Below are 25,496 nucleotides of genomic sequence, written 5' to 3' on the forward strand. Positions count from 1 at the left end.
CAATGTCTTTGCTGCTGACCTTCCAATGATCCAATTCAACCATACTAATAAGCAAAAATGACTTAAGATAAACATCATGTGCGTTTCATTTTTGTTTTTAATGCTGTGTCCTATTCTTCTGTAATTCAGAATGGTAGGACAGCCGAAAGGTGCGAAGCCCTCTACTGTACAGAAGTGAATTTGCATTTCCTTAAACTTGGTTTATTCATTTCACCTTTAGTGTGAAAAGGCCTTTACATTTGCCAGAAATAGATTTTTTTGTTGTTATTATAAAACAAACATGCAAGCCCAGCCTTTGGTGGGCTTGCATTTGGTGACAGTGAGCTGCATTTACATGTGGGACTGAAATGGTTGCCAGAAAACTTGTCTTGAAAATGCAGAAATATGTGTGGAGGAAGTGGTGGTTTGTTATTGTCACACTAATTGAGTCATTAAGTCATCAACTGATTTGACCGGTGTCGTAGGAGAAGCCACACTGCAGGATTGTGTTTCAAAACTTCTGACACTGGCAGGATTTCATCGTAGGTAAAATTTGATCGCAATGGTCTTTAATCAGCTGTCAGAGAACACGTCAAACTAGCAATCAAAAACTATAGACTCAAAAACTAGACTGGTCTAAGATCAGAGGAATCTTTTAAAATTAGTTACAGACGACCAAAATCGTACAGTGTGAATCTGACTTAATATGCATTTAGAAAATAGATGGTTAATTTTAATGTCTTTGTTGACAGAAGTGCAGAACACAAAGGCGTCACAAGCATGATTTAGAGTCGCAAATCATACCATCGTGCTAAGAGGTCAAAATCCGTACCTGCTACGCGAAACGAGTACAGAATGGCAGATCTGCTTTTCAGAGAAGTCTTTCGGATACAGTGAACTCTGTTTACCTGTGATCTGGACAGAGGTGTGGTTGCGTTCTGCGAGCACATGTTGAAGGTCATGCTTTGGGATGCGCTGAGGCTGCTGTTGTTGAGGGCCATCAGGTCAAAGAGGTCAGCGGAAGGAGGTTGGATGGATGTGGGCGCGGGGGCGGCCGGAGCGGGTACGTCACTGAACAGGTCTGGGATGGCAGATTGAGAAGCGGCAGCAGGAGGACTGGTGGAGGAGAAGGCGTTCCAGTCACCAAACTCACCGTTACCAGTAGACAGCGAACCTGAGACGACAGCGAACCATTAAACACACACACATATACAAACAAGTGTTCAAATGTTTGGGGTCAGTAAGATTTTTTTTTTCTACTAAGAAATTATATATTTTATTCAGCAACGAAGCATTAATCAAAAATTACTTCTTAAAAGACTTTTACATTACAAAAAAAAAAAAAACTAATTTCAAATAAATGCTGTTCTCTTAACTTTCTAACCAAAGAATTAAAAGAAAAATGATTTAAGCAGCACAACCACTTTCAACTGTGATTATAAGAAATGTTCCTTGAGCACCACATCAGAATGATTTATGTAGGATCATGTGACACTGAAGACTGCTGGAAATTCAGCTTTACCATCACAGGAATACTTTACATTTTAAAATACATTAAAATAGATTTTTTTTTTTAATTGTAATAATATTTCATGATATGTTTTACTTAATTTTTAATGAAATAAATGTAGCCTTGCATACATGTATACATATAAAAATTCAATATATGAGGGCAAAAATGCCCCAATGAACAAGTTAATATTGTGTAAGATTTTAGTCACAATATTGTCAATATTGTCTGTTATCGCTTAATTTCTCCAATAAAATTAGTTCCAAACAAAGTCACAGCAGAACCGTCTGTGATTAATTACACACAGCAGTGATTAATTACTCAATGAACGAATCGAGTGAGCCACTGATTCAGTGACTCATTAATAAATTCTGTTTGCATGAATCAGTTGAATGAATGACTCACTGAATGAATGAGTCACTGACAGTGACTTACCACTACTAGTTTCAGATTACTTTTTTTGAAGTAACTAGTAAAGCAATGCATTACTTTTAAATTAACAACAAAATATCCAGGTTACTTCAAACTATTTGCAAGTTACTTTGTTTTCCCATGTATTGACCGACTTGTTACATTATTTGTTATGTTTTTATTGCTGAAGTAAGAGTGTCCTGCATCCTAAATAATGCAATTGGTAACTTTTTAGGAAGTAACGCAATATTGTAATGCGTTACTTTTAATGTAAGTAACTTATATACACGCACATAAATAAAACACTTTTTTTTTGTCCCTTGTTTGTTTCTGCATGTTTTTCCCACATGCCATTTATATATTGGCATACATTCCCCCTATATTTATGCTCACATACACGTTGATTATTGATTTGCGTTAATTCTCCTACTTACATGGTTATTGGTTCACTGTTGTGTGGCCATTCATGAGACTTCTAACTGGATCCTCACACACGCACACACTGCTCTTAAGGAGCGAGTCTCTGTCAGAGGAGATGGAGCATGAATGATGGGAGCTGACATGTGTCTGTGCTCATAATACTCAGCAGGTAGTTGGTCCATCTGGACCCCTCAGTCATTCATCAATATTTCACTGCGTCGTGTGTTGCTACTCCAATCATATTTCAGACAAGCCAACAGAATTGTCATCCCACTGCCCACCAGCAAATTGCCACTCGCTCTGCATTGAGGCGAGGGGAGGGCAGAGATTCAGGGAATGATGGGAAAAGTCAACTCAAGCCCACCCATTTCTCTCTGTAATGTGGGACACGTTGAATTGCTGTGATAACTTCCTAAATGCTCAAATGGGACAAATTTTGCGGATGTTAGATTAAAAGTAATTCGCCAAGCACGAACGGAGCATAGAAATTGCTTTGGCAAGTAAATAAAATACAAATTTAGGTCAAAGGGATGCAAATGTAGGCTAAAGAAAAGCTACTTTTAAAATGGAAAATTTCTAGTAACTCTAGAATTTTGCTTCTCCAAAACATACTTTGATACTTACGATATATATATATTTTTTTCTAATCCAAGCACACCTGTACCTCTGACTGGTTTGAGTGTTCAGAATACACTTTTCACATTACTAAATTTTAATGTTTTTTCCATGAAAACAGATCATCAATTATTATCAGGTGAGGGAAAAACATAATTTTGGTCCTGTTAAGGATTGTACTCTGCATGTGATCTTGAAGGATGTGCAGTTGGATCACACATACCAGCAGCTGACGGGAGACTGGCAGAGGCAGAAGGTGAGGAAAAGTCAGCAAAGTCACCAATGAGATCTGAGCTTCCAACTGTAAACAATCAAGACGACGCATAGTCTTTACAAAGAAATTATATAATATTATTGAGAATTGCAAGTAAACAGGGCAAAAACATACGAGTACGTACACCCCCGTTTCAAAAGTTTGGGGTCGGCGAGATTTTTTTAAAGGTTTGATCGAAAATCAAAACTGTGATATTGTGCAATATTATAACAATTCAGTTTACTTCTGTTAAAATTTTTTTTATTCCTGTGTCAGTAAAGCTGAATTTTCAGCATCATTACTCCAGTCTTCAGTGTCACATGATCCTTCAGAAATCATTCTAATATGCTGATTTGTTGCTCAAGAAAAATGTATTATCAAATTTTGAAAAAGTTGTGCTACTGATTATTTTTGTGGAAATCACGAAACATTTTAACGATTCTTTGATTAATAGAATTCAAAAGAACAGCATTTGCATCAAAGATTATATCTGTGACATTAAAAATGTCTTTACTGTCATTATTCATCAATTCAGAGTATCATTGCTTCCAATTTAATATTTTCAAGACCTTTCCAAAAAAAATTTAAGACCTGCACATCACTTTCATCAGCTTCATTGAGAACAAACTAAATCACCCAGCTCAACAGAGATATACACTAAAAATTAATAATGGTGTTTAAAAAATAAAATAAAAAAATCTATGTTTTTATATTAATACTGGACTGAAAATATATGATAATAATAATTTTTCATTTGGGGATAAAATGGTTATATAACAAGAGTAATATATTTGAGTTTTAATTAACTTTTATGCATTAGACCGATTTTATGATTTCAAACAGCAATGAGCAAATATTTAATTTAAAATCTTTACTGCTGCGTCAGATCGGTTGCATTTTTAAGAGTGGATTTAAGAAATTGTATCCTTATTAAGGCTTTATTTTTACATTAAGGAACTAATGCATCCTTGCTGAATAAAAGTAATACTTTTTAATGCAAAATATATTTTTCACGATAGAAGAGAAAATCCCTTTACATCAAAATAATGATTTCCTATTTTATGATTTCCAATGCAGAATAGTGACAACCGGTCAGGACTATAACTCAAAAGCACATGCGAACACGCGTGTCCATCCACGTACAACACAATTAGGTTGTCACAACCTGGTAGCAACAGCTCGTGACCTCCTGACTGATGTCAACGGACACAGCGCAGCTGTTGGGCTGGTGACGGGATACGGAGGGACAGCAGCATCTGTGCACCAATCTCCTATTCGTTCTTTCTCTCCCAAACACACAACTCACACTCATCTGGGCCACTTAGATGCCTCTGACTGCATCTCTGAAGAACATCTTACATGAGTATGACTTTAAAAGTACATCAACGTTAAGCAAAAAAGTTTCTCTTTGAGATTTAAGCTTCTATACGGAGGAAAATCGGGCTCAAAAACAAGGTCCAAGTGGTAAAATTATATGCTTCACACACACTGAGCAGTGGCATCTATACAGGAGGTGTGAGTTCAAACCCGTAACCCTACGTGTGGGCAATAGTAATAGTGATGCTTAAAGAAAAAAGCTGATCAGGGTCTTACCTGAAGACACTGGTTGACCAGAGCCAGAGTCCACCATCAACAGGTCTGCAAACCCTATGCTGGATGACTGACTCAATGATACCTGAAAAGAGAATAAAGAATGTCATATTTCACTTCTACCACATGAAGGCAGCACAGGCTTCCTTTTGCAACCATGAGCACCATCACAGAGAGGACTGTGTAGGTGCATTCATGCGTTTTTGTTTAGACTGTCTTCTATACGGACACCTTCTGCAGTGTCTATGTAAAAATCAATGTAAACTACTGGTCGAGTTTGATATTATTATGGCCAATATAAATAAATATTTATAAAATAAGAAATAATAATAATAATATAACACTAATATATTACAAAAAACAACAATTTCTCTCATTTGATGATTTAGAAACTTATTAACTTATTCTGTATTATTATTATCGTTGCTAATGCAAATAAACTTAATAACAGCAATTTATTATGAATAATTCAACCTATGGGGAAAAAAACATGCATCAATCTATGGAAATGAAATTGATGCTTATTTCACCAATATATTACAAATAATTCAATTTCTCTCACTTGAACATTTAGGAACGTACATAAATTCTTTATAAATACTTATTTGCGTTAGCCATTATAATAATAATAAAGTCAATAACATCAATATATTATAAATAATTAAACCTATGGGAAATTATACCTGCTTAAAATTATGTAAATTATTAAACATTTTAATGATTATTATCGTTATTAAGAATAAATTGTGTTAAGTCCTGCAGTCAATACTTTTATCCCTCAAAACGCATCTTTGATAACCCACGAACTATCATTATGCAAATTATTCTTAGCCTCCACTCAAACATACGAGCTCGGACTACCTGATACACTCGGTCAACTTAACTGTAGTAAACGCTACACAATGGCATGTGGAAATACTGGTTTAATTCAGCCATATATGTTTGAACCAGAAACTGATTCAGAAGAAGTGGAATTATACAGGCTCGATGTCGATGTATCAGAATGGTAATGCATTTTATGCATTGCTATCTATAACATCTGGCACATAACGGTAATTAATGTAATTAGCCTTTTGCTTGACTATGTTACCAAACAGCTAATAATGTGTTGCTAATGTTACACATAAAACAGACAGCTGCCTTCTGAACATCAGAATCCTTAAACGCTTTGAACAACTTAGAACGCCAGTGGAGAAAGGCTTATATTTCATAACAACATCATAATAGAGAGCAGAGATTTGTAACAACTGTTTTAGAAAGGACATTTAAACAGTTATGTTACAAAGTGTGGACAAATCAGTGTTTCAGATCACATTTCAATCTGATACGCAATTATAGGATTTGGATTGGCAGTGTGAATTGTAGCCTTAGATTGTGGAACTGACACTCCTAAAGTTACAAAATTGGCCAAATGTGTTAACCTGGATCCTTTAAAACGGCTTTTAAACAAGGGCACAAGGGCTCTTGTGGTAAAATCTTTATTTGGAAGGCAGTATTTTACCTTGTTGTTGTCAGCATCTGGACTGCTTTTGCCGCCAGTGTAATGAGCCGCTGCGCCCAGGTCGACGGTTTTGGACGGGACTCCGCCGCGTTTGCGTGTGGAGGTGGTAGTGGTGGTGGAGGTGATTGTATCTGTGTTCTGTGTGATCTGGATGCTCTTGGTTGTAACAGTTTCTTCATCATCCTTGAACTCTGACTTTGCAAGACGACCGTTCCGTGAAATTTTGTCCTCCTCATTGTCACTGCAGGAAGAGGCAACATTAAGACAAAAACTAATAAAGTAGTCAAACATTACAGTGTGCTAGTTAATTTATCTACAGGTGGTTTCATTCAAAGAACATTTCAAAGCATTAAAATTGAAATTAAATGAAAATTTACCATTTTATAAATTATGATATTGTGAACAATTCACTTCATATTTCTTAATAAAAATGTCATAACTTGATCCAAAAGAGTCCTCCTAACCCCCTTCCTTACTAGTGACTGAAAGCTCACATCCAGCCGATGTGCCTTATCCAATCAACAAACGATGGTTAGAACCAAGTCTCCATCCAAAATGAGGTCTTTTTTTGATAATTAGGTTTATACACTCGGATGTACGTCACAATACATAAAGTCGAAGTTATTGCCGTTGGTCGGGGTTTGCTTTCATCTGACTGAACAGACAATCAGCGTTTTTGGTGTCTGTTGGGACATTGTGAGCATGACAATTATTTTGCAAAAAATTCCAAATCCACTTGTTTGTTGGCGTTTCTCTGTATGGTGTGAATTGGCCTTAAGAAAAGATCTGTCTCTACTTCCATTTCATAGCTTTTTACTCTATAGCTTTATCAATTCTATGGACTGAAAATTCAGTAACGTACCTGATACGGTCTGGCGAGTCATCTCTGTCCTTCTTGCGGAATTTGTTGATGGTGTCATCAATGGTGCTTCCAATTTTGTCACTTATCTCCCCAAATTTTTCACTGAAGCTGCTCTTGTTTTTGTCCCAGTCCTCGTCCCAGTTGCTTTTGGATTCGGGGTCAAATCGTTCTCCCGCTGGGAATGTTGATACAGAATTAGTGAGGTGCTGAATTGATTTGAGATATTTAATGCATCCGATATTTAACGCCAACGCACATCAAAATAAATGCTTTTTTCAAAAAGTGATACAATTTTATTTTAATGACCGTCAAACTGCCAACCCGGACACCCCTCTGGCTCCGCCACTGCATATACACGCATTTCAAATTTCGGAAAAAGTGTGGAAAATACACCTGACTAGAAACACTCAACCCCAACTTAAAATCAAGCTGTCTACCCCCCACTCTGACCCTGTGGTATTTTTATCTTTCACAACCAAAAAGAAAAATCCATCATTAGAAATTTGAACCTGTAGAACAGCTAATAAAGGGAAAGATCTGAGCAATCAAAGCAGAAACATAGCACAATCTTTTGACTTTGCACACAAGTAACATCACTAATGACATGACAAGGGACATGGCATCTTGACTTGATTAGACAGCTCTAAGAGAAAACATGTAATACAAAAAGCAGAAAGCTGATTATTTCTTCTAACCTGATCATAAACATCACCAAAAAATGCAGCGAGTATAGTTGAAAAAGTGATAGCCCTGAAATCAAAACAGCTCTAATCAAAAGATCAGTTGTGGGAAGAAGGGAATCCAGGGGGAATTTTTCCATACTATGCGAGAAAACTTCAGAGGGCCTAAAACAAATCCCTGTGGGATGCCTACGGTACAGAGACAAAGCTGCTCACTTTTGGGGTCAATCACAGTTTCAACAGATAAAAATAATGCCTCAAAATGACCTAGGACCAAAGGGAATTTCATGCTTTATTCGATTACACAACGTCACAATGCATTTAGGGAACAAAAAAAGAAACAAAAAAGTACCTGATAGGAAGAACTATCCTGTGAATTTCTCCTGAAAGCACCAGTAACTTGGCATCTCTTTTTTGGGGAACATCAAATTTGTATATGATGCATATATTAGCTTTACGGTCTAGGAAATGTTTGCAAAAGATTCTTAGTATACTGATATTAATTGTGAGCAAATTATCTTGCCATGCGTTTGCACCATGTCTACTGGCACAGGTTGTTGTCGGATTATCAATTTATAAGTTATGCAAGCTTCAGCTTTTTGCCCCATTTTCCCAGTTAATGTCTTAACATTTATTACGTTTTTAGGTTTGGGGCACAACTATCTCTTTGTTCAACCAGCAAAACACAGCAAAAATATCTGGGAAATCTGTCTCGAAAACCTTTTGATAAACAGTCTTCATTTTGACAGTTCCATTTAGTGGCATTAGTGGAAATCATGCATCAAATTTAGCAACACTCAAATTTCCAACATTTGATAACTTACAGTTACTTTTTTTGAAGCCTCCCATGCTGTCAGAAGATACTCCAATGTATTTGTCTTTATTCTTCTTAGCTTTCTTCCTCTCCTCACGTAACCGATCATCATCCTGAACAAACTCGACCATTTCTTTAACCTTCTGCCGTACATTAATGCCCTGGTCCTTCCCATTCTCATCTAGCAAAACAGAAAAGAGCATGTCAAGTCATAAGGAACTGTTTGGCCCATTTATTCTTGATTTTGCAAACCTCCATTAGATACATTAAGAAAAAAATGTTGATAAGAGCCCCAATGTCAGAATGTGACCCCACGCAAAAAGTTCAGTAGTTGAAATATGAAATAAGATGATGCTGTAGTCAACTTTTCTTTCAATGCCAGAACAGCTGGAACACTTGGAATGGAAGGATTGCATGGCTCTCCTACAAAAGCCTCGGTAGGCTGCTAAATTATTTCTTATTGTTTGCCTCCTTAAATATGCATTGTATACAAATTCAGAAATACAGTGGTGTAAAGGCAAACCTTTAGGGTTGAATACCGAAATGAAACCAAAGCTACCGATGTGCTAACGTTCATGAATAGTCTCAGTAGATGATTGAAAATCCGTGAAAAATGATGAAAAATTAAATGGAATAGCTTCTTAAAAGCCACAGATTCTTTGAAACATATTTAGAACAAGGTAGAGCTTTTAATAGCTACAAAAAAGGAAAAGAAACAGACAGTAACACGTCAAGCACTATGACTATGAAGTTGCAAGATCTGTCATTCATGTTACTGCTTTGTCATTCACTAATAAGACAAATGCAGCTTAAAAGATGTAGTGCCTTCAGAAAGACTTTAGTACTTTTCACATTTTTGATGAAAAATCGAATATTTTTCACCTTTAATTAATTTATGAATTAAACTATTATTTCTCCATAATGAAATATAAACATTTCTCTTGTACAAACAAGCTCTAAAGTTATTCCAGTTGGAAAGCAAACCCTGGAGCATGAGGCTACATCCAGCATTGCTTGACATCTGGGATACTGTTACCTGGGTGTTGAGCTATATTTTGGTTATGAAAAACAAAACACTGTTTTCAGGCCAAAGAGCTCAAATTTAATTTCACATCACCCTCTGCAACAGCAACAAAAGACCCCGTTTGTTCATATTTGCCCATTTGCACACTGCTTGAACAAAGATTTTCACAAAGTAATTCCTTTTATGTGCCTCTATTATGCTTTTTCGAATGTTACCTTTCATGTAGCGTGTTATATAGCTGTTTGTGAAAGTAAAAGGCCTGCAAAGTTCCAAAGATCTAAGTGCAGATAAATGGACTTATTGTCTCCCAGAAAAAGAACCGATTCTGACAAGCCTTCAGTAATTCAAGTCTTACTTCCTGCAGGAACCTGAAATGATATAGTAGTAGCTGAGGCCTGGAAGAGTACAGCTTCTGTTGTTAACAAGTCGAGAAGCATTTTCTTCTGATGCCATCGTTACTGTTCATATCATTGTGCATAAGGTTGTAATGATATGAGATTCTCACGGTATGATAAGTCTTATTATTATTATTATCATCAGTTAAAATTACTGTTAAATGAATGAAAACAGGATTTTTGGTTGAACAAATGCTTTATTATAACAAACTTGAATCCATTTGTTTGTTTTATTCAAATTTCAATCATCAAAAACATGTCTAATACATGAAATGTAATAATTGATTATGGATTAGATTAATAACTTATTTATCACCAATAATGTATTAAAATTTTTAATAATAATAGAGTCCTATGAAATGTATTTTATGTAGAAAATGTATTTTTCCTTTTACGATTTACTACCAAATGTTTCAAAAAGGTTGTGATCAAATAAATGCATAAAATTAGTAATTTAATTAATGCTTTAAAATGTAAAAAAAAATTATCCTTTTTTGGGCAAAAAATATATTCCTTTAATAATGTTTAAATACATTGTATTACTATTATTATTTGAGAAGTACATTCTATTGTACAATAGTAATATATTTCTGTCATAATTTCTTCAGGTTAAACCGAACTTTTATAGTAGTATAAACTTTTATATTGTAGTGAAGACATTTGAGTTTCGGAGTGTATTTGACAGTTTTTTCTCAAATAAAATGATGAAATGCTCTTTTTAACTTGTTTTCGACAGGGAATAGAGGTTAGAGATAACAGCCTCGGTCTCTGACATTTTCTCCGCTGTACGTGTGTGGGTGGATCAAGTTAAGAGTCTAAACAGTCAAGTGGAAAGAAGTTGCTTATGCGTAGGCGAGATTCTCCGTCTGAATAATTTTTTCCCAATACCCTAGATTAGCAAATGTGCATGATATGATAATCGTATCATACCGGAATACCGTTACAACCCTACTGTGTATACAAGGGCTGAGGAAGCTACTGGAGCTGAAACTCAGATATGGTAATGGCATTTTGTTTCCAACATGCGCTGTAAGGGGTAAACCAATCACAACAGACTGGGCCATCCGGCCAATCAGAGCAGAGTAGGCTCCTGGAAAGGAGGGGTTTAAAGAACATATCCTTTATCAAACGGTTTCAGACACTGTGAGAAAAGAGGTGATGCTGCAATGCATTTTATGAGAAGATTAGGGTTTTTTCCACCATGGATGCATGTGAACCTATCGAGGGAGTCCTCTAAAACTAAATTAGGAACATTTAAAGCATAATAGGGGCACTTTAACCTTCTAAGCATTTCATCTATTTAAACCTACCTACAAAATGATAATTTTCCATAGAACGCAGGTCGTAAATATGTTCTCTGGCGCTGGTGACCACCCGCTCTGACCCGTTTCTGATGAGGTACGCTAATAGCAATAAGGCCTGCACATATGGAAGAGGGAGTTATTAGGGATATTTCCAAAATCAAGCAATTAAAAGAGTTAAATGCAGGATTTTGGGTGTTTAATTAGTTTAAAAAAAAAACACACTTTCATTTTGACTTGAACCTCTTAGTGTAAACATTGTATGTGATCAACAATACATGCTACAGATGCAGCACAGACATTATGTTGATAATCTTAAATATTCCTTTACACTCACTAAACTTGAAAAAGTTTAGCTGGACTATTGCAAATTCTTAGTGAATCATGGGGTTTTAGGAAGTGTAATCACAAACGGAACAAACATTTCTTTGTGTGAAGAAATTAATGAAGATTAGAAATAGACCGATATATTGGCAAGTCTAGTGATTTGGCCAGTATTTGCTTTTTACTAAATAATGTAAAAATGTAGTACACTAATGTACACTTAATTTCAGTAATTGTTCCTCATTTAAAGTGAAAGTATGATTCAAGAAGAAAGATTCTAACAGAGATGAGCAGTGCACTGTACCTTGTAAACTCTCCTCCAATTCTTCTTGTTGTCTTTCAGCATTCTAGTCCAAAGCATGTTCATAACTTCAGGGAACTGCTCATACATAAATGTGGATCTGCAGCATGAATAAGGAGGATTACAATGGCAAGATACTAAATGAATTAAAAGTTTTGAAACCTTTTATTAGGTTAATTAAGTATATAATAACAATCCGAGAACAGTAATTACTTCCAGCAGGAGATTCCTCAGTGGAAATGATGCCATGCCAAATTGTCTAAATATAAGGTTTCAGTGGAATCTCTGCATAAAATGCATTGATTCTGCCCAGTTGATATGCAGAAGCTATTTTTCTTGGTTTATTAAAAGCTATATAATAGGGCTGCATGATATCTCGAAAAATATTTCAAATGTACATATCGCGATATGCATTTCTCAACGGCTTGCGATATCTGAACGATTTTAATAGGCTACTTGAAAAGTTGCGAAAAGTATTATGTCAATGTATATATCAGAGAATAGACTGGGCACACGACTGTTACTTGCGCGTGACTTTCTCAATGTTATAAGAGTTATTAAGCGTAGTGCTGGGTGGTATGACCAAAAATTTATATCACAGTATTTTCAAAATTATACCGGTTTTACAGTATATGACGTTATTTTTGACTGGGTGTTGACCACATTTCCTACTAACTGAGAGAGGAAATACTGCAGTAGATCGACTTAGAATGCCCAATTTTAAAACAAATTCCACACTAGTATTGATACAGGTTTGCAAGGCCCCACAAAATGATGCGGTTTACAAAGAGGTAGGGATGGGCGATATACCGGTATTATCGTTTGTGATATACTGGTAAAAATTAGGCTGACGTGAAGCTGAGGCGAAGTTTATTCTGGAACTGGTACAATCTGAAACTGATACACAGATATATTTTCACTCTCCAAACACTGACTGACCTTGTTTGAGAGTTTCGATCCGTCAAGCGGTCCGTAAAAGCGGACTATTTCAGTTCATCCCAATGAATGCAGTGTATTTGACTCAGAGTAAACACTACTGTGAGGCGCCCGACTCGCTGTCGCTTTGCTGAGAGTGCCCAGTGTTTCTCACACACTCAAAAAGATCAAGAGAGTCTTACATACCACGCAGAATTGACGAGCTACATAAACGATATTATTTGTTGCTTTTTCCTGTAAAAATAACGTAGTTCATTTGGAATTATTCAGCCATTGTGAGCAAGCAGAAACGAATGCGCAAGCGCAGACGTGATTAATATTCATGAACCCAGCAGCTCATCAATAGTGTGGTTTATATTGTTATTAGTAGTAGAGTTCGTAGTAGTATTTTTACCTTATATATTATTGTTAGTTTTCTACAGTTCAAACTTGTAATTGATTTGAATTGTGTGTGATTAATATTGTGTGATGTTTTTCAGTACAGTTGCACTATTTAAACATTATCTGCACCTTTACAGAAGAAACGTATCTGTCATTTTTCCATTTCTGCAAGGGCTGGTGTTTGGATTTTTACTGGGTTTTTTTTAGAAGCCTATTTGATGATGGGTACATTTTACTTTAGATCAATGTTTGTGTTTCTGAGGCTCTCAAGGATGCATGCAGCTATCATTTGTAGCCAAAAACAGTGGTCAATAGTTTTTATTTATATCATCACCGCAATAAATACCAGAAATATCATGATATAGTTTTAAGACCATATCGCTCATCCCTACAAAGAGGTGCCAGCAGGAGGGGCTCTAGGAGCAGCAGAAATAGCGGTTTCCCCGGTAACAGCTGTACACAAAGCAGCGCAGCGCTCATAAACGCTGCTTTATGAGGAAAGAAAAATAAAGGTTAAATGAAAATAACATTGAAACTTTTCTAAAGACAGTCAGTTCCCTTCAAAGATAAATCACCCAAAGATAAATTCATCAAATATAAAAACACCCGCATCACGTTTTAACCTTGAAACGTGTAGTGCTCATGTTTATTCAACGATGTCCAAGTCTTTTGGAAAATCTATTTGTGGCAGGCAGTGTTGATATTATGAACCAATGTATGGGAAACAGTGTAATATAATTTGACTGCTATCAATTATAGTTTAACCTATCCATCTTCACCATCACGTTTAGTAACATGCAGCTGTGCCCTCACCACAGTGCAACAGTGAAATGGGACCCCTCTCAAACAGTGTCGTACCAAAAATAAAAAAAACGATATTTGGTATAATATTTGGCCGCGCTGAGTTCTGAACGTTGTTTAAGCGGCATACACATGTATAGCGGTATATTAAAAATGTATATCATAACAAAAATAAACACCTGTATTCGGTATGAACCGGTATACCGCCCGGCACTAATTAAGTGCAATAATCTGCAGAAAACAACTCATTGTGCTTCTTGCACTGTCTGACACACACATGAAGCACGCACACAAAAGCCGCCTCTCGGAGAGCGTGCAATCTTGAATTCAGTTCTCTTTATTGCACTCGAAATGTCAAATAAACACAAAGTTATGTCAAAATGCCTGTCTTGACAAGTATCTTAAGTGAACACAAAAAGTTGTGAAAGAAATATGGTGCGTCAATAGGATACGTGCATTAGTCTTAAAGGGACGACAGCCAAATACAGTATACCTGCAGCTTTCTGTAAAAAACAACATTAGAAAAAGAGAAAATACCTCTCTCAGCTCTTGACTGAATAACTTTTACAGCTTTAATGTGAATCAATGTAGATTTAATTTATGGGAAGACTATGCAGAGTTTTATTTGTACATTTGATTATTCCATTTCTCAATTGAATGGCACTGAGAAAAAAGATCTAATGTATGTCAACCTGAAAAACTTAGAACTGTTTATTTAATTTGTATCTAATCTTTGTTTTATTGTATTTGTCCTATTGATTGTATTTTGCCTCTATTTTCTTATTTTTAATAACAAAAATACATTATAATCACTAAAAGAACTAATCATCCACCTCTAGTTTCATGTGTTTTTTTTTTTACCTTAATGTTGTTGATGTTAAGTTTTCAGATTAATATAACTATATATTACCACCAAGTTGAGCAAAGAGTTGTTGGTATTTAAATAGTTTTTTGTTTGTTTGTTTTACATTGATGTTGAAATGACATTGTCAGATTTGTGACATTTCTTTTTATGTAATGCTAAAACACTGCTGGTCACTTTCAGAAGTTGTAGTGATTATTTCTTTTCCCAGAAAGAATGTGAAACATATATTTTCAGTTTTTAAATATATTTAAATATAATTTAGATTGATTTTACACACTTAAAGCATTATTTAATCGTATCGCCTAGCGCATATCGCATTCTTTAAAAAGTTATCGTACATCACATTTTTGTCAATATCGTGCAGCCCTACTATATTATAATCTGGCAAGTTTTTTTTTTACCTGTCAAAAAGAGAAATTATACCACTGACAAACAGAACAGCTTTAAAGATGTTTGTATATTTCCTAGCAAATGTTTGATAGTACTAACAAAGGGTTTCCATCACAGTTCTTGGCATATTCAAATACTGTCAAACCATCCACCCTGTTTCTGATTTTAATGTAGAGTGTAATGATATAATTTACACTTGTTTTGTAAAAATTTAATGTAAGGCTCTAAATTAAAAAAATTATAATATTAAAAATAAAAACTAGATGAGGTAATGAATCAACTTGCAGTCTATGAGTTACAAGTCTATGCCATGATGCAATGCAAATGAAATCATGAGCTATCAATGATGAGATCAATGTAATTCTGCAGTAACTGCCCTACACAAATGCTCTGTGGTAATTCTGAGAAGAGTCATTGAATGCCTGAAGACTGAGGAGAACATGTAGTTTGAGCACTTACTTGGCAATCTCACCCATGAGCTGACCCGATGGGCCCCAGGGGTCATCATTGGTGGCTTCTCGAACCTTGGACTCTATCTCTGAGTAGTTCATCACAACATTGGTGCTGGGAAACGGCGAAAAACAGAGAACCACAAATAAACACCAGACAACCACACACAGACACACAAGTCAATATATTGTTGTGTTAAAAAAAAACTCTCAAGCAGGTCCATTTTGACTGATATGTTTGTTGGACTGATAGAAGAGAACAGACTGCCAAGGTTTAAATGTGTTCAGATGAAGCCTGGTGTGAAAAACTGAACCGAGAGGTCTGTTCAGTGTTAAATCTACTGAGCAATTACGTGACGAAGCCAATTCGTTGACATTGTTGTAGATCAACCTGCCAGTCTATGGGGAAAAAAATACTAAGAAAAATCTACGAGATTGAATGGTGAAGTTATGCTGGCCAAAGACATGTGAAGGAAACTAAGACCAAAAAAGCTTCTCTACAAACAAATATTTTATAAAATCTGCGTGGGCACACACTCCTGAGAAACAGGAGAGGTCCGAAACATAATTTTGTTCCCCAACCAACAGATTCAAGCAATGGACCAACTTATAGGCCAATCTTTGTGGTTTATAACAACTAGCTACGAGGAAGGTAGATGACAAGGAAGAGGAAATTGGGAGTAGGGCACATCATTAACTGTTAATACTCATGACAACTTGTTTTGTGCTATGTTTTCCACAAAACTTTAGATGTGAGGAAGCGTAGGAAGACGTGACAATGAAATGATGTGCCTTTATTTGGAATTGGAAATAAAAGTGCAGAACAGTTGCTCCTGTGTTCTGATTAATAGACATTCAAAGTCAAATGGAGAAAGTGAGAAATTAAATATAATTTATGTGCAGTTTTAACTCTAGACGATCATAGGTCAAAGACCAGATTGGCAATTAACCTAGGACGATAAAAAACAAACAAAAAAAACTACTCTTTAACAGGTTTGTAAGAGACAGTGTAATGCAAATTGATTCCTCAACTTACGAAGTTTGTAAAAAAAATGTTTAAGCTACACTTCAGGAATAGTTCACTCCAACAAAATTATCCTTCTGACCATCCTTTTCTCACCATTATGTCATTCCTAACCAGGTGACGAATAGATGTTTAACAAAATGTCTGAGCTACACCTAACTCAGAAAAAATGGATGATGACTTTGCTACAAAAAGGACACAAACAAAAAAACATTGTAAAAGTAACTGATGTCAAGTTTTCTGGTTTATAAAACCACCCTCTTTGCCATAGCTCTCAAATGTCATTAAACAAGGCTTCTCATATGTGTCAGGCCAGGTTTGTCATCACTCTGACATCTAACAACATTGTTTCTTACTTCTTGCATTTGAATGTTTTGAATAATGACTCCCAAAGCTATCGTATGGCTTTAGAAGAATGCAATCGCATTATTTTTTCTGTTCTTTAGATCTGTAGTTTGTAGGGGTGCAACCAGGAACACTCACCAAGCGCCAAATGAGAGAAAAAAAACAGTGTTCGCGAGTTTATGAAATGGTTCCAATCACCAGTTGGTGGGTTACATTTTTATGAATTCTAAAAATGCAATATTGTGAGAACATGAACAACGCTCAGGACAGTTGACGGGCCAGTGCTGCATCGTCACAAAAGTTAAAGCCTGGCCAATTTAAATATTCAAGAGTCAATTTGCTACTCGCGTGCTGTGTGGGAAGTTTTCTGTGCTCAAACATCCGAAGTATGTGCCCAGAAATACGCATATTCAGACAGTGCGATACTGAATTGAGCTCTCTTAAACGTCTTCTTGCGCCTAGACATATTCAAACTAAATTATGTAAAATTGCCCGTCTTGGCAACTATCCTCGTATAGAGAGTCGGTTAGGCTATGTCTTAAGTAAAAAGTTAAAAACATAAAAAGTTGAAAAAACAAACGCATGTATCAGCGTGTTGGATCCATGCATTAGCTCTTAAAGTGACAGCAGCCTGATAATCCTTCTGCTGTCTGTGTATTCAATTTTAATCAAACAACAAAATAAAAATAAAAATGACTCACTGCTTTAGACTGAATAACTTTTGTAACTTAATTAAGGATTAATTAATTTCATGGCTGTTAAAAAATATTTATGGCCAGTACATTTAAGTCACAGGCCATTGGCAGGTGTGGCAAAAGTTTTCTTTTCCACTCTCTACTTACAGTTCAGCATGTACATGCTCTGTGGTTAATCCCAAATCTGACGACGCATCTATAATATGGTTTGATGCGTTTCATGTGAGAGTAGTTGAACTTGTCCAATCTACTGTTAGTATGTAAATATGTTGCTGATATCTCAGTTCCAAAAGCAAACTAGAGTCAACGGAGCAGAACTGCAAAATATAGGTCCACAGACACTCAACAATGGCCTGACTATGGCCGACTGTAAGCTTAGTGTAGTACGACCTTAAGACCAGACTATCCAGTGCATCCTACTCAGGATTTTTCTGCATAGAGAATTGCGAGGCAGCCGCCTCCATCAGATTTCGTGCCGCCTCCAGCTCTTGACAAAACTCTGACAGACACATGCTCAGATACACTTTTTCTATCGTGACAGTTCTGTTGCGTGTTCCCGGCCTGTGTCCATTCTCAAACCGTGTAGTTTGCCGATAGTGCTGCATGGATCATAATCCGCGGGTCGGGCGGGCTAAGTATTAAAAACATAACATTCCAATTAATCGAGGGTGGATGACATCATTATGTGTTGAGTTTAATAAAGATACGGAACTCGGGTGGTGGTGGATTAAAGATACGGGTGGTGATGGCACAGTGGATAAGACAAATGCCTTTGGTGTGAGAGACCCAGGTTCGAATCCACTGAGAGACACCAATGTGTCCCTGAGCAAGACACTTAACCCCTAATTGCTCCAGAGGCGTGCGACCTCTGACATACATAGCAATTGCTAGTCGCTTTGGATAAAAGCGTCAGCTAAATGAATAAATGTAAATGTAAATGGAACTCTCATCACGGTAAAATGCAATGAACGTGTGTCACTCTTTTACTTCGTTTTCAACAACTTAATTTTCTTCAGGGAAAACCAATCAAGGAAAACATATCAGGGCTCGACATTGACGCTTGTCCGGGACACGCGTGTTTTTTTTGAAGGGACAAGTGAAAGAGAATTGTACCTGCCCAACTGGACAAATGCCATGATTAGGGATGTGAATTTCTGCCAAAAATGGCATTCGAAAATCGAGGAGCAAAAGTTGATTATCGTTCGAAAATCGAAAAAAAAAAAAAAAACGGGGAAAAAAAACGCACACTCAAAATGACATAAAGGGAGGCCAATTTCATCTTTAGCGATGTGTCATCAAACAAACTGTTTATTAATTGAACAAGTAACATGTTTTCGCCTTTTTTTAACATAGTTAACACAGAAAAAAAGAACAATAAGCACGACACTCCGTTTTTGCATCGCCAAACCAGATGCTCGTTAGATAAAAAATAATAATGTCATATGTCATAATGACTTTATGCGGACCTGCCTTGTTACTGCAATAGCCTACTTTTTAAACAAATTAGTTTCAATCAAAACTATTCGTGTGATGCCACTGCGCAATACACACACATTACTGCGGGATGGCGGGTGTTGATTTCATAAACTGTGGACAATGGTAGCTTATTTAATGTAGCCTATAAATTAACATGTTCAAAAAACGGATAATGTCATCATACTTGTAGTAGTCCTATCATCGCGTAATAATCTGTTTAGTTGTTGAATGTATTACCTGAATGAGATGAACTCGAATGTATCGTCCTGTGGAATCATTCACTCACAGACATCATACGAAGATGTTCAACTAGATCTTCATCGCTGGCAAAAATATGATACATTTGCAGATTTGCTTTCACTAAAGTAAACTGTAGGCCCACGGCCACTTCATCCAACGCTCTTGATGTTCTTAAATCTTCCCGTTACGAGTGTGAATTGAAGGCGCATCAGAGGATTCAGTGCGTGCAGGAAACTGAGCAGACCATTCAAACTGATTCGCGAACCGATTTAGACAGATCTGTTTGATTTAGTCTTTGAACAGAATCGACTCAAAAGAGTGATTCATTTGGGAATTGAGCATCGCTCATGCCCATAAAAAAGATGCAGCGCGCTTGGAATAAACTATGCATTTAACAGCATGTATTGCATTAAAATAAAGTAACGAGAGGAACGTCGCCCCAACGTAAGGAAGTAAATGTAGCCTACTTTGTAGACGGTTACTACCATAGACAGTAAAAGGTTACTACCCACCTCTTTTGGGTAGAGAGTTAACGGTCACGGTGCTCTTCTTCTGTTGTTTGTTTACACTATGTATAAAACACTCGTATCCTATCGCGCAGTAGAGGGTTTCATTCATGTTAGTGACACCTTGTGTTCCCGACAGGAAAATACCCTGCTGCGCGATCTGTGACAGTTGGCGCGCCGTCAATTATGACATATTGGAATTGCGCAAAAATATAACGATATTCAAAAAAGTAATTTTATGATCGAATTTCGAACGCAGTTCGACTATTCGAAGACAGCGACTCATCCCTAGCCATGATTAAAACAATTTTCAAAAAAAAAAATAACAAAAAATAACTAGAGAATTACCAAAAACGCAAGGATGAATCTGCTATTATTTAATGTAAGTGGCGATTGATAGTCTATAGTTAATAATATAGTAACAAAGTTGCGCTGTTGAGGTTCGCACATTATTTATAACATATTATACAGTTAAGAAACATCACATGACCAGAGTGCTGTTTTCCTGAATACCATCACGATTGAACCGAGACACTGATTTCATAACAGGTCCATAAACAAATAGTTAAAATTAAGTCACTTACATTTTAGATGCAATGACTGTTTTTGTTCGGTTTCAGAAGCAAAAAATAGTTCCAAACAAAGATCACAGCAGAACCATAGTGCATCTCACAGGAACACTCATTACATGTTTCATTACTAAATGAATCTGTTGAGTCAAAGATTCAATTACCCATTCATAACCTGCCTCATTCTGAATAAATCAGCCGTTTGAACAAATCGTTCATTCATTAAGACTGTCGCCTGCCGCCACCTACTGGTGGATTAGCTTCAAAGTATCATTCTTTTCAACATTCCTTATTTGTATATTCAAAACAATCTCAATCTCATTTAATACAGTTGATTTTTTTATGTAAATTATTTAATTTGATTGGTAACAGCCAAGTGTCTTATTATTCTAATTGAATGTGTTGATGAAATTAAAAAATTTGAAAAGAAAAATGGAGCATACATATAATTAGGGAAAAAATGCCATTTATAAAGGTAAAAAGGATATTCTGATAAGAGTGTTTTCCAGTGTAATGTGTAATGTTCAGTGATGTAATGAAACATTGACAATTTAAGTTTGAAGGGAGTGAAGCCTCGGTTTAGGCTATTAAGGAAATGCAGGCTAATTTTGCCAAAAGAAGATTTTTTTTAAATCAGCCTACTTCAGTGTGATATGTTACAATATTATCATGCTTAACACTGAGAATTTGAATAATTGTAATGTGATGATCAGATGCAGATATCTAAATCAAAGAATATCATTAGTAAATATATCAGGTTTGGGCGGTTGGCGGGTGGATTATTTATTTTTAACAGCGGATTCAGGTGACTCAATCAAAATTTTACCACCTCCACCTCGTTTTGAGCCAGGAAAAACCCTGCTACTAATATAGACAATCAACATGGACACAGCCTGTATATAGACAATCAACATGGACACAGCCTGTAAATAAATGATCAATTCCACATCATTTGATAATGACTTGAAATCAGCACCACATAACCACTGCAGAGGTGGCACTCAGGAGAGGTTTAAAAGGCGAACTCTCAAAACAGCTGCAAACACTTTCCATAATCATTACTAATGTGAAAACGTGGCTTTTCCGCCTCACTCTCGCAGTCCCAAAGGGTAAAGAGGGTGGGAGAGTGGAAGTGAACTTCTGGAAGTTATTAAAGACAGTCAAGTGGTGCTGGATGATGAGCAGGTGGGCAACATGCATCTCGCTGGAACGTGGAAGCAGGTGGTCTGGAAATAAAACGTAGCTGATTCACAATAATTTGAAGAGTCAGAGAGCCAAAATCACATCTGATCCAAATCAATGACTTCAGCAAAAACTGGCAACAAGGAAATCAATCCCGCTCAGCTGCGTCACTTTCAGGATTTGTGGGTGGCGTGGTCGTTCCAATGGACCAGTTTGACTTAATGGAAGAGCAAATTCAATCTGTAAACACTTTCAAAAACAAAACCTCAAAATTCCTTAAGTAATTCAGACTATTCAGATGGAGGCAAATGCTGCACATATGGTCTTGATGACTGAAAGATGGATCTAACTGTGTGGCAGCTGGCAAGGAAGAATGTTAAGTTGCTTAACCAGCACTATTCCATAAAAAGCCACACTTAAATTCTTCTTCCAGCTTCATTACTTCATGTATTTGTACGTTGAGCAGGGCTGTGTGGATACAATCTTTGGGTCTTATTAATAAAATACAAGCATAATGAATAAGTAAATCGTTCATGAATCCATTAGCATGTAAATTGTCATTTAATTCAATAATACATACAAATGTTTTTATATATTTCTTAAACAACCCATACATTTTACCCTTGTATACACTTTATGTATTTATATCCTTTCTAAAGCACAATTAACTAACAAGTATCTGTCATCTAACAGTTTTTTTATTGGTAGAGTTCAGGTAACTGCTATTTAAAGGCGAGATGATGCTACTTAAGTTCTTTGGCTCTCACATCTTGTTTTCTACTGGTAACTAGATCCAGTGATACATTTTTTGTGATTTTGTTGATTATTGTTATTATTCACTGCACTTATTACACATCTGAACTGTAATGGTCATTATGATGCATAATCCAAAGGAATAGCCTAACAAATATGGTACTATGAATGTTCACAGTTAAAACCCGCTGTTCTGCACAGGAATAACTTGTTTGATATTGTAGCATAAGGGTCAATGAAAGGGCATGTGACAAAGTTTAAAAAAAAAAAAAGTTTACATTTCAAGCTGCAGTCCGTAACGGTTCAAAGGGTACAAAATGTATATAATGAGCGAGTACGCCATGAACCCATTTTCCAAACCTTGTTTTTGTCTTATCCTGAATCACTACGGTACACCTATAATAATAAGTGTTTTTTATTGGGACTATTTTAGAAGGGCGGGTCGGCACCGTGTCTGGTCGGCACCTTGATCGCCAAAAGTTACGAATGGCAGCTTTAGTGACTCTAAAATGCTGTGTGTGGTTATATCACGAAAAAAAATGCCCTGCATACATTGGAGACATCATTATTTATTTTCAACAAAAAGATTTAAAATGTATTTTCCGAGGTAATTTTTTTTAACAAAAGTTTTTTAGGTGTAGCACCATATGACATTTTACAACAACATTTCTGGTCATAAATGGTCAAATTATCAGATTTTTAAAAGAGACTTATTAACCTTTTGTAAATAAATAATTAAAAAAATACAACCTAATAAATGCAAATTTTCAGGCACACAAGAAGCAAATTTACAAGTGTGACACAAACCGGTTGCTTCAATGACAAGTAAGAGTTATCGACAGTGAGAATGGCAATCAATGCGACTCAATCATGTAGAGAGAGCGCTGCAAAGTTGGCGTAAGATTACAAGGAAAATCTCAGGCAACTGAATAATGAATGATGTGGGTTTATGCAGGCAAGCGGCCTGTAGAGCAGTCACACACACATGAATACATTCCAGACACACGTACGGTGCTGTGTACTGTGCTGCACATATTTTACTGGAATATTCAATATGCAGGAAAGACAAAAGCAGAAGAGGCAGGCTTTCTTTCGCACAAAGAGAAGGGGGCACAGACAGGCGTAGGGGCGTCTTGCCATCCTTTGCATCCGCAGCCTCTTTGTTCTATGGGCCTGCCGAGATTTACTCTCCACTTCTTTTATTCCCTCCTTTGCTGTTCTTCGCTAGAAATGAATGGGTGTACTTGCACATTCACTGTGGAGCTATGGCCTGCAAAAAAAACCACAACAAACTCAAGACGCCTAACATGAAAGCTCTCTGAGTGGTTTCAGCTTTCCTGCTCCGCCACCTCAGACTAAAAAGACTACCTAGAGCTTCTGAGGGAAGCAAAGGTCTGGATAAAGCTTTACGATGGAGATGAGGATGCTGGCGGTTTATAATAAGTATGATGGAGAGGGAACGAAAGCGCCAGCTAAGAGATGAAAAGCATGATACCCGGACAAGGGAAAGTTAGGGAAAGAAGTCCCAAGAGATGTGAATTATGGAGACGGGTGATTCTGAGTTGAGGCTACCACTGGATTCTTCACTCAACAGCAAACAAATAAATATATAAATAAAGCTCAGCGGCCTGTTACAGGAAGCTAGTTGAACAAACTTTAAGATTCAGAGTAGGTTTAGACCAAACCAAACAAATCCAAGCCGGTTTAGATCAGGTTCACAACGCTTGCTATAAACGTTCTCGGTCAACTCAGGGTTTGATCTGCAGTGAACACCCAATGACAATAAGTATGAAGAGTTTGATTTACTTCTCTGCTGAAGATTAAGAGATAGCATGAATTGAAACCATGCAGGAAAAAAACAGTGTGGCTTCCATAAATGTTTTTAAGTCCCGTTCACACCGTTAGTGACACGCAGTGACAAAGCAACACGATCCTATTAATTTCAAAGGAGCGCTGGCGACTTCCGGCGACACGAGCGACAGTGACCGTTGGCGACAGAATGTGGGCGTGTCAAGCGACATGCGACAAAAGTTCAGAAATTTTAACTATGCAAATGAAAGCGATTTTGGTGAGCGACAACCAATAGGAAAGAAGACTTTCAGTGGAGCTCACGTCACCGTCTCGAGTGCAGGCAAGATAGAAGAGTTTGAGGGCGATTTCAGTTTCATATGATTTGACTGTAACCACATACATGGATATAATAAAATGATGCATGGAAAAGAAACTGTCAACAGTCTTAGTGAGCTTAATTCATGCATTTATAGTTCGAGTGTTGTAATTTTATGATGCAAGTTTAGCACTGCTGCAGTTAATTTTACAGTTTCCCCTGCATTATGTTGACCATTAGAGACAAGAAAATTGATTATTTGTCAAATTCGAATGACGTTTTAGTAATTTATGACAGTATGAGTGAGATTAATTTGTTGATTGATCGATCCGATCGTTAATCTAGTTAATAATTTAATCCACTGAACACTGTGGTAATGTAAAAAACACTTTCCCAACAGCATGCGGTTACTTTTAATTCTTTTGAGCCTAATTCCTAGTCAAATTAAAATGATATAGTTCACTTGTGATGGTATTTTGTATAGATATGGCCAGACGTGCAGTCTACCAAAAATATTAGAGCGACAGCCCTACGAATGCCCACAAGCGACTCGCAGTACAGAGACGAGCGACATACAGCGACAAAGTCGCTGGCGGAGTGAACAGGGCTTTAGAAGGCAGCTGAAGGAAAATATCTGACTATATTAATGCAAGTCATTATAATTAATAATTTATATGGGTTTACAAAGCTATAAAAAAAAACACGGAAGTTTAGCAATTTTTGCCTTATATATAAAGCTTTTATTTATGTATGCATTTAATTTAAATTAAAAGTTGAATATTTAATATATAATTGCT

The 25,496-nt window shown here is 36.5% G+C and overlaps 1 protein-coding gene across 2 annotated transcripts in view; it reads right to left on the bottom strand.

The window, feature by feature from the left end:
• clint1b (clathrin interactor 1b) overlaps positions 1-25,496 on the bottom strand; it is a 40,004-nt gene that overhangs the window by 5,556 nt on the left and 8,952 nt on the right. The window contains exons 2-10 of one of the 2 annotated variants that reach the window (XM_077196094.1): positions 15,813-15,917; positions 11,984-12,080; positions 11,365-11,473; positions 8,646-8,816; positions 7,142-7,316; positions 6,280-6,520; positions 4,782-4,863; positions 3,159-3,236; positions 888-1,153 (exon numbers count right to left, since the gene is read on the bottom strand). In XM_077196094.1, coding sequence (XP_077052209.1) covers positions 888-1,153; positions 3,159-3,236; positions 4,782-4,863; positions 6,280-6,520; positions 7,142-7,316; positions 8,646-8,816; positions 11,365-11,473; positions 11,984-12,080; positions 15,813-15,917 — 1,324 coding nt within the window. The remainder of the gene's footprint in view (positions 1-887; positions 1,154-3,158; positions 3,237-4,781; positions 4,864-6,279; positions 6,521-7,141; positions 7,317-8,645; positions 8,817-11,364; positions 11,474-11,983; positions 12,081-15,812; positions 15,918-25,496) is intronic. The other variant, XM_077196105.1, reaches the window with a different exon arrangement.

The sequence above is a fragment of the Siphateles boraxobius genome, unplaced genomic scaffold (assembly GCF_051911475.1).
Source record: "Siphateles boraxobius isolate OS27281-9 unplaced genomic scaffold, OSU_SipBor_1 11, whole genome shotgun sequence".
Lineage (NCBI taxonomy): Eukaryota > Metazoa > Chordata > Actinopteri > Cypriniformes > Leuciscidae > Siphateles > Siphateles boraxobius.